This window comes from Ylistrum balloti, unplaced genomic scaffold (assembly GCF_031769215.1).
Source record: "Ylistrum balloti isolate Yb309-2 unplaced genomic scaffold, AGI_CSIRO_Ybal_v1 Utg371464, whole genome shotgun sequence".
NCBI lineage: Eukaryota > Metazoa > Mollusca > Bivalvia > Pectinida > Pectinidae > Ylistrum > Ylistrum balloti.
Window position 1 is genome coordinate 158,951 of NW_026782764.1, and position 10,919 is coordinate 169,869.

The window sequence follows — 10,919 nt, forward strand, 5'->3', positions numbered from 1 at the left end:
TGCTGTTTACCTGTTTATATGTGTACCTGTCTGTAGACATTTTACTATGCTGTTTACCTGTATATATGTGTACGTGTCTGTCTGTAGACATTTTACTATGTTGTTTACCTGTATCTATGTGTACCTGTCTGTAGACATATTTGATTACCTGTCTGTCTGTAGATATTTACTATGCTGTTTACCTGTATATATGTGTACGTGTCTGTCTGTAGACATTTCAATATGCTGTTTACCTGTATATATGTGTACGTGTCTTTCTGTAGACATTTCACTATGCTGTTTACCTGTACCTGTCTGTAGACATTTTACTATGTTGTTTACCTGTATATATGTGTACGTGTCTGTCTGTAGACATTTTACTATGCTGTTTACCTGTATCTATGTGTACCTGTCTGTCTGTAGATATTTTACTATGCTGTTTACCTGTATATATGTGTACGTGTCTGTTTACCTGTATATATGTGTACGTGTCTGTCTGTAGACATTTTACTATGCTGTTTACCTGTATATATGTGTACCTGTCTGTAGACATTTTACTATGTTGTTTACCTGTATATATGTGTACGTGTCTGTCTGTAGACATTTTACTATGTTGTTTACCTGTATATATGTGTACCTGTCTGTAGACATATTTGATTACCTGTCTGTCTGTAGATATTTACTATGCTGTTTACCTGTATATATGTGTACGTGTCTGTCTGTAGACATTTCACTATGCTGTTTACCTGTACATATGTGTACGTGTCTGTCTGTAGACATTTTACTATGCTGTTTACCTGTATATATGTGTACCTGTCTGTAGACATATTTGATTACCTGTCTGTCTGTAGATATTTACTATGCTGTTTACCTGTATATATGTGTACGTGTCTGTCTAGACATTTTACTATGTTGTTTACCTGTATATATGTGTACCTGTCTGTAGACATATTTGATTACCTGTCTGTCTGTAGATATTTACTATGCTGTTTACCTGTATATATGTGTACGTGTCTGTCTGTAGACATTTCACTATGCTGTTTACCTGTACCTGTCTGTAGACATTTTACTATGTTGTTTACCTGTATATATGTGTACGTGTCTGACTGTAGACATTTTACTATGCTGTTTACCTGTATATATGTGTACGTGTCGGACTGTAGACATTTTACTATGCTGTTTACCTGTATATATGTGTACCTGTCTGTAGACATTTTACTATGCTGTTTACCTGTTTATATGTGTACGTGTCTGTCTGAAGACATTTTACTATGTTGTTTACCTGTATATATGTGTACCTGTCTGTAGACATATTTGATTACCTGTCTGTCTGTAGATATTTACTATGCTGTTTACCTGTATATATGTGTACGTGTCTGTCCGTAGACATTTCACTATGCTGTTTACCTGTACATATGTGTACGTGTCTGTCTGTAGACATTTTACTATGCTGTTTACCTGTATATATGTGTACCTGTCTGTAGACATATTTGATTACCTGTCTGTCTGTAGATATTTACTATGCTGTTTACCTGTATATATGTGTACGTGTCTGTCTGTAGACATTTTACAATGTTGTTTACCTGTACATATGATTACCTGTCTGTCTGTAGACATTTTGCTATGCTCTTTACCTGTATATATGTGTACCTGTCTGTAGACATTTTACTATGCTGTTTACCTGTATATATGTGTACCTGTCTGTAGACATTTACTATGCTGTTTACCTGTATACATGTGTACCTGTTTGTCTGTAGACATTTCAATATGCTGTTTACCTGTATATATGTGTACGTGTCTGTCTGTAGACATTTTACTATGCTGTTTACCTGTATCTATGTGTACCTGTCTGTCTGTAGATATTTTACTATGCTGTTTACCTGTATATATGTGTACGTGTCTGTAGACATTTTACTATGCTGTTTACCTGTATATATGTGTACCTGTCTGTAGACATTTTACTATGTTGTTTACCTGTATATATGTGTACGTGTCTGACTGTAGACATTTTACTATGCTGTTTACCTGTATATATGTGTACGTGTCTGACTGTAGACATTTTACTATGCTGTTTACCTGTATATATGTGTACGTGTCTGTCTGCAGACATTTTACAATGTTGTTTACCTGTATATATGTGTACGTGTCTGTCTGTAGACATTTTACTATGCTGTTTACCTGTATCTATGTGTACCTGTCTGTCTGTAGACATTTTACAATGTTGTTTACCTGTATATATGTGTACGTGTCTGTCTGTAGACATTTTAGTTACTGTTAATGTAGTTGCCCTTTTTGCCTCTTTGTTGTTGTTATCATATATCCCTTTTCCTAGGCGTGAATTCCCAGGTGCATAAAATTAAAAAAGATACATTTAACTTGTAAATTGACGTACCGAAAAACAGACTACTTCTTAATAATGGCCTACCTTGATAACAATAGCCTAACTGGTTTTAACATCAAAAGACCACTGTAGTGAATACACATGCTGAACTTTTCTATCAAATATACTGAGACGTCGGATTGCGTATTGTTACCTGTCAATAGAGCGATCAGGGTCGTCACCAGATCTGTCTATACCCGGTAATTAAATCAAAGTGTATACCTGTCAAGGATCAAGTTGACCGTTAAATGTAAACAGTTGAAGCTTTGTCAGTACATCTGGTGTAGATAAGTCTTCTTCAAAGAAATTTTGACTGGACAGACGTTAAGACGACGCATGCTTCTCACACTCTCTTATATGGAGCATACCTTCATCCTAGTTCAATGAATACCCGCTTTGGTCCTCGATTAGAAAGCGTAACCAACATTTAATGTTAATTAAATCGATATATTTCCATCGTGATAATAAATGCCTACTACTACAATTGCTTACGACATGATATGCGACCTTTTGAACCCTTTTCACCAAACATTGTCCTATTAAGCAGTGTAAGCTATATTTAGAGTTTAACCGCTTAGTTCACTAGTCACGTGACTACACGACACGCTCATACTTAATTTTGGTACGGACCACAAGGCTACTGGCCAATAAGTGATGGTCTTTCTCGCTGTTTTCGATAAAGTTTCGTTCACCATGTTGAAAAAAGCTCCTTTACTTTATAACTTACATTAAACGAACATCACATCTCTGCAAATCTTTGTTTTTTTTTTCATTTCTGACAAATTTCTTGTGTAGTAATTAAAATTTTGCCACATGAAATTTATTCTTTTTAAAGAACATTTAGCTATGGATATTGTTACGCCACAAAATCTTCCTCTGAACCTAAAATGCAATGAAACTAGGGAAACGTGCGAAGGACAGTATAACACGAAGACCGCAAAAAAGTACCAGAACAAGACCAGGGGTTCCGGAAGGGAGATATCTTGGTCAAATCAATTAAACGCTGTCGCATTTCCAAAGGGATCAAGGATTACAACAGGCGATGCGTAAGACAATCTATCGAGAACCAAACATGTCTAATATTTCCCCACGAGATCATTAGTTTTCATTTGAGAACATGGCATTATTTTCTTGGGGTGACCAGGGTCTACATGGTGGGTGTCGATGAAGCAGAAGACGCTTACTCTTCCGGACAACCTTGACTTATTTTCCTTTAATAAACTGTTTCATGAGTCCTCGGGTAAATCTTTCTCTTGTTCAGGCTGTGTCCGAGTGTTGCTTATTCTAATCATATCATAAGACATATACAACATAGGCAAACGCCAGATCACACAGTTGACGAGATTTGGACCCACACAGATATGACCAGTGATTTTAGTGTCATTTCAAGGAAACGACAAATTAATAACGCATACGTTTTATGTTGTGTCTTTGTCCAATTGGAGTGGCCTTCACCTTTACAAATATCCTACAATCGTTCCATTGTTTGTGTTACTTCAGTCCTCTAAATATTGACGCTGACCATACCTAGCAATTGTTTGTTTGACATTCTTGTTATTTTTGGAAAGTCTGTCTTTGTAAACGAATGCATTGACTTGGCGATTTAGTAGTAGTGGTCGGCAAATAATATTTGAACAAGTTTATAATTCAGACCTTTAATTTGTCAAGTGTTTACTGATCAAATACAATGCAAAATCATAAAAGACTTACAACATTAAGGTGTCGGGTGGAAGTGATTGTTGTCAAACACACTGGTCATTCTACCATGCCCGAGTAGTATTCTGAAAAGGATTAATTATCACATTCATAAAAATTGACATTCATTGAAGATATTTTCATTTCATGAACACTTCGTAAAAGGCAATTAAAATGCAATATCATTGCTGGGACAGAAGGTCAAAATGATAAAGAAATGTTTTCCTTGTGTCGAGAACGTGCTATGGAACACTGAGAGCCTCTAAAACGTCGGGAATCTGAAGTCTTCATCGGGATTAAACTACGTGAATCTTTATAACCAAACAGTTTACTACTACGGAAGCGTATTCAAGCAACTTTAAAACTTTTTGATTTTATATTTTATGCACAAAATCTGTACATTTTTACACTTTAATCTGTAAATTTTACAAATCTATCAGTAAAATCTGCACATATATCTGTAAAATTTGCACATATATCTGTAAATTTTACACCTTAGTCTAAAAGAAATAAGCTTTTAACTGTAAAATGTATATATTGATTCTTGTCTAATTTTCCGGGCGGTATATATATAATAAACTTTATTTATTTTACAACAATTCCGAAGCAAGTTTTTTTCAACTTATATAAACCACTCTTGTTGGCTCAGATGGGAGCGCGCGAGGAGTCTTAGTGTGGTTAGTTGACAGGCAATAGACCGGGATTACTCAATAGGATAGTGTAAAATTTACAGATTAAAATGTTAATTTTATAGATTAAAGTTTACATTTTACAGATAAAAGTGTAATATTTACATATTAAAGTCCATTGTACTTGTGATCTATCAGGTTCGACATAAAATATGCATCCCAAACCGTGAGGTATAGACATATATTATAGTTGCTCAAACACGAACATGTTCCACGCGTCATCATTTATTTGTCCATATGTCAACACGTTGATTCTCTGTTATGACCATGTAAATCACATTAGTCTTCCTTTCTGTAAAGTAAAGATAGCGTGATGACTTAAACCCTGTCACGGTTCAATGGTTATTGTGTCGCATGTTAAATACTTAATTCAATGAAACGTAAATTGTATTTAAATCGAAGAGTATATCTTGTCGTAAATATGATTCGTTCATTTAATCCATTCAATTAACCAATCACTGTAAAATATTTAATTTTCACCAGGGGAATTGTTTTCATTGGCTGTGTGTGACCTGTTGAAATAAATAGGAGCCGATTTATGGAGCTACAGGTTTTTATGAAAATAAAAGCGACTAAATCGGGGTTTTTGTTTTTTGGAGTTTTTTTTTTTTTCGTTTTTTAACCCACGAAAAGGTCTGAGTTTACTTTAACAATTTCCTTTCATAAAAGAACAACAAACAGTAGATAAGTCGTAAATATTTTAAGATTTATTAATCACGCATTGATGACATAATACAATGAAGGTAAATGCTTAACAATTCACTTCCCATTATACTTAAATCTAACTCTATCAGTGAAATATACTCTTCATCATATAAAAAAATACTATGGGGAACTGGTAGAAAATTCCTCAACATATTCATAAACAACATTTTGAAACCTAATACGATAAGCATAGGGAAATGAAGCTATGGCACCAAACCCGTTTCATGAAAAATATACAATGTAATACGTTACATTAAAAAGATACAATGTAATACGTTACATAACAATATACAATGTAATACGTTACATAACAATATACAATGTAATACGTTACATTAAAAAGATACAATGTAATACGTTACATAACAATATACAATGTAATACGTTACATTAAAAAGATACAATGTGATACGTTACATTAAAAAGATACAATGTGATACGTTACATTAAAAAGATACAATGTAATACGTTACATAACAATATACAATGTAATACGTTACATTAAAAAGATACAATGTGATACGTTACATTAAAAAGATACAATGTGATACGTTACATTAAAAAGATACAATGTAATACGTTACATAACAATATACAATGTAATACGTTACATTAAAAAGATACAATGTAATACGTTACATAACAATATACAATGTAATACGTTACATTAAAAAGATACAATGTAATACGTTACATAACAATATACAATGTAATACGTTACATTAAAAAGATACAATGTGATACGTTACATTTAAAAAATACAATGTAATACGTTACATTAAAAAGATACAATGTAATACGTTACATTAAAAAGATACAATGTAACACGTTACATTAAAAAGATACAATGTAACACGTTACATTAAAAAGATACAATGTAATATGTTAAATTAAAAAGATACACTGTAACATGTTTTCGGTTAACTCGGATTAATACAACAAAAACTTTAAATGACTAAATAGCCTATATTATGACAAGCTAAACTATATATTAGGTTTTGACGATGCCGTTGAAATGCACCAGGCTGTATCCATTGTTTCAATCTATATTAATCATGTCCACATCGATTTCATTGAGGATATCAATATTGTGTGGTCGATGTTCGATCATGTTCGGCATTTCAATCAATCATTCCAGTCTCTTGTGACATTCTGCTGAAAAACTTCAAGATGATTCACTCACCATACAAATACTATAATTCAATTGCCACATTTCCGTTACATTGTACCTGTCAATCATTGCTAATACCCTTTTTATAGACAATCGTTAATGTTGATCCGTATATCACATGTGATTTCTCTGAATGAATACAGACATTGTTATTTTAGTGAAAGACGCCTTGTATTTCAAGTTACATGCTGCACATACCAGAAGTGTATCTACTTGTAGGTTTACTTCCGGTTCAGTGGTGTTATGATATTCGTGTAAAATGCATAAACATAATGTATGTTTATATCACATATATGGCTTGTGGTGCCATGCCATATTGTCATGTCAAATATATCGGAAGATACAAGTCAAGAACACTTTTGTGACGTCATAAATAAGTCATATCTTTTTGACGTCACGCGATTTTCTTGGTAGTGAAAAAGATACCAAGACGAATTAAGCCTGTTTTAGAAGGAAATTCATTTGAAAGCTTTCTCTGAATTTTTAACAAATATGATTATCATATGATGAATATAATTTTACACTCTTGTCCATGTACTTTGGAATTGCTTAATTGACAATTCCGATCAATGAACCCAAATTAATAAATTTCAAATTCGATACCCCCGCCCCTTGTAGCCAATTTGATTCCTAGATACTACGGGTTTTCTTACAGACGCTTAACTCGATGCAAACATAAAAAAAAATGACCCACATCAAAAGCTTACCACTAAGTCATATATTGCTACTTCCGTTTTTGTTTTGGGTTTCCTTTTCGGTTTTATCACTTAGGTGGTTTCAACATCTGAATTGCTCTTAATTTAAATAACACATTAATATATTAAAGGCGAATGATAATCGATGACGCATTACAATCAAAATAAATTAATTAGGTTCCGTTTCTTTATTAGCAAACCCGCTTCCTCATTTTATAGCATCAAATGTCAAGGTTGATTCCGGATGAAACAGCATATGAAACCAACAAGCGGTATCCATGACGGATGTCAACTTTTAACGAACAAAACTGCAAAGGAATGTTGATAAAGACTTGTTTATGGTCAGATCAATAATACATGAGAAATATTTTCTTTTTCTTTTTTTTTGTGACATGAAGTTCGTCTCGTTGGACGCTTGTTTAAATACTAATTGCGTTGCCACTAACCCTGTTTTGTATCGGACACCGTGACATTGCTCGGATTTAACCTAGATTGACATGGCCGATTCTGTAACATAAGACACAACCTTTTGTCGGATACTCTAATGTTGTCATAAAACGAATTCAAAAGACTGTATGCATACTATTTATAGATATTTTACCGACAAATATTTGCAACCATATACTTTGGAATTGGAACTCTCTCATGGCCCATCCGTTTGAAGGTTTTGGGAGATTTGAATAAGCATTTTGCAACAATACGTGTACAGACTCGAACAGTATATTGACACAACCAAGCTAGTTTTGAGTTTTATACTATCGAGTATACAAAAACAATCAGTTGTGTCCAGAATAAGGCGTTTCCCGTTTTGTGTGTTGTATATTTGAACAAAAGCCAAATGAAAATTGGTACTAAATAGTGACCGTACCTAGGGAGTGCTCTGAGGTATGGTTCTCCGCTACAATTAGTACACTGTGCCTTTGTGTGAAAGCATTGTGTATCAATACAGGTACATAATTACTCAATTGTCATAAGCGCTACTTTTTCGTATCCTACTGAGTGAAAAAAAAACATAAGCCGTGAATTGTTTACCACAGTTATCGTAAACCGGGTATCCGATTCCTGTTTTACTTGTGTAAATCCGCTTATATTGCCAGAATAGCCATTTCAAATAGATATAATTTTAAACTTTATGCACGTGAATTACGTACCAACATATAATCTTACATATATACCATATTTATCTCATGTCTCTGTCTATCATCACAGTAGACGTTTTTGTTACGAATACTGCCATATCACTATGATTACTTTGTGCTTGTTTCAGCTGCCTACCACTGAAGTAATATTATAGTACAAGCGTTAAGCGCCGTTTTGACCAATTCTTTAAAGACGAGTTATCAAATTTTGCACTTTTTCGGGAGAGCCTCACTACCATGCTATAACCATGCTTCAATATGGTTCAACATCTCATCGTCATGGAATGTTCTTCACCCTGAAACTTATGTAAGTTTATATGTATGTGCTACCAATGTATCACATCCTTTCAACGAACAAGATTTTAAACTCGATGTTCTTTTTTCAGTCGATCATTTAGAAATGTCTCGGAACTTTTTTGGGCCACATGTGAATTATTTTTTTTCTTTATCGCTGTTTTCAAAACCTATATTTGTTGAATGCATCCTGGTAGACAGTGGTTATAGGCTAAAATTGTTCAAGGTAAACGCTGGAATTCTGCAGATATACAAAAAAATGAGGTGTCTACAGTGTAAAATTTTAACATTAAAGGTAAGAACTTGTATCAAATATATGTACTTGGGCATGTGTTACAACAGGAACCTGTTTTCAAAACGATTTCAGTTCAGCTTACGTGTTTAAAGAGTTGACGATAAAATTTACCCTGTCTATGATATAATGTTACCGTATAGGGCCGTATTGGTGTGTGACTCACGCATGTTAAACCACCCGCTTTGTATGCGATATATATTTCATACCGACACCAGTGAATTTTTGGTCCTTTATCCACGCTTTTAATTTCACGTGCTCTCCTAGGTTTCATCCCTCGATTTTCATTACGTCTCCTAGGTTTCATCCCTCCATTTTCATTACGTCTCCTAGGTTTCATCCCTCCATTTTCATTACGTCTCCTAGGTTTCATCCCCCCATTTTCATTACATCTCCTAGATCCCATCCCCCCATTTTCATTACATCTCCTAGATCCCATCCCCCCATTTTCATAACATCTCCTAGGTTTCATCCCCCCATTTTCATTACATCTCCTAGGTTTCATCCCTCCATTTTCATTACATCTCCTAGGTTTCATCCCTCCATTTTCATTACATCTCCTAGATCCCATCCCTCCATTTTCATTACATCTCCTAGATCCCATCCCCCCATTTTCATAACATCTCCTAGGTTTCATCCCCCCATTTTCATTACATCTCCTAGGTTTCATCCCTCCATTTTCATTACATCTCCTAGATCCCATCCCTCCATTTTCATTACATCTCCTAGATCCCATCCCCCCATTTTCATAACATCTCCTAGGTTTCATCCCTCCATTTTCATTACATCTCCTAGGTTTCATCCCTCCATTTTCATTACATCTCCTAGATCCCATCCCTCCATTTTCATTACATCTCCTAGATCCCATCCCCCCATTTTCATAACATCTCCTAGGTTTCATCCCCCCATTTTCATTACATCTCCTAGGTTTCATCCCTCCATTTTCATTACATCTCCTAGATCCCATCCCTCCATTTTCATTACATCTCCTAGATCCCATCCCCCCATTTTCATAGCATCTCCTAGGTTTCATCCCCCCATTTTCATTACATCTCCTAGGTTTCATCCCTCCATTTTCATTACATCTCCTAGATCCCATCCCTCCATTTTCATTACATCTCCTAGATCCCATTTCACCAATTTGACTACATCTCCTTAGTCCCATGCCACATCTCCAAGGTCTCTAGCCACCAACTTCACTACATCTTCTAGGTTCTTTGCCACCAACTTCACAACATTCCCTAGGTCCCTAGCCACCAACTTCACTACATCTCCTAGGTCCCATGCCACCAACTTCACTACATCTCCCAGGTCCCATGCCACCAACTTCACTACGCCCCTAGGTCCCATGCCACCAACTTCACTACATCTCCTAGGTCCCATGCCACCAACTTCACTACGCCCCCTAGGTCCCATGCCACCAACTTCACTACATTCCCTAGGTCCCATGCCACCAACTTCACTACGTCCCCTAGGTCCCATGCCACCAACTTCACTACATTCCCTAGGTCCCATGCCACCAACTTCACTTCGTCCCCTAGGTCCCATGCCACCAACTTCACTACATTCCCTAGGTCCCATGCTACCAACTTCACTACGCCCCCTAGGTCCTATGCCACCAACTTCACTACATTCCCTAGGTCCCATGCCACCAACTTCACTACGTCCCCTAGGTCCCATGCCACCAACTTCACTACGCCCCCTAGGTCCTATGCCACCAACTTCACTACATTCCCTAGGTCCCATGCTACCAACTTCACTACGTCCCCTAGGTCCCATGCCACCAACTTCACTACATTCCCAAGGTCCCATGCCACCAACTTCACTACGCCCCCTAGGTCCTATGCCACCAACTTCACTACATTCCCTAGGTCCCTAGC

At 35.8% G+C, this 10,919-nt stretch overlaps 1 protein-coding gene across 1 annotated transcript; it reads left to right on the forward strand.

The window, feature by feature from the left end:
* Positions 1-8,701: 8,701 nt before the first annotated feature.
* Positions 8,702-10,918, forward strand: LOC132562606 (bile salt-activated lipase-like). The gene is made up of 3 exons (XM_060227357.1): positions 8,702-8,760; positions 10,132-10,182; positions 10,285-10,918. The coding sequence occupies exons 1-3, from the start codon at positions 8,702-8,704 to the stop codon at positions 10,916-10,918; spliced, it is 744 nt and encodes a 247-aa protein (XP_060083340.1).
* The last annotated feature ends 1 nt before the right edge of the window (position 10,919 follows it).

Coding starts and splice junctions, on each gene's coding strand:
- LOC132562606 (XM_060227357.1), top strand. CDS start 8,702: ATGCTTCAATATGGTTCAACATCTCATCGTCATGGAATGTTCTTCACC. Junction 8,761..10,131: donor TTCTTCACCCTGAAACTTAT/GTAAGTTTATAT, acceptor TACATCTCCTAG/ATCCCATCCCTCCATTTTCA. Junction 10,183..10,284: donor AGATCCCATTTCACCAATTT/GACTACATCTCC, acceptor AACATTCCCTAG/GTCCCTAGCCACCAACTTCA.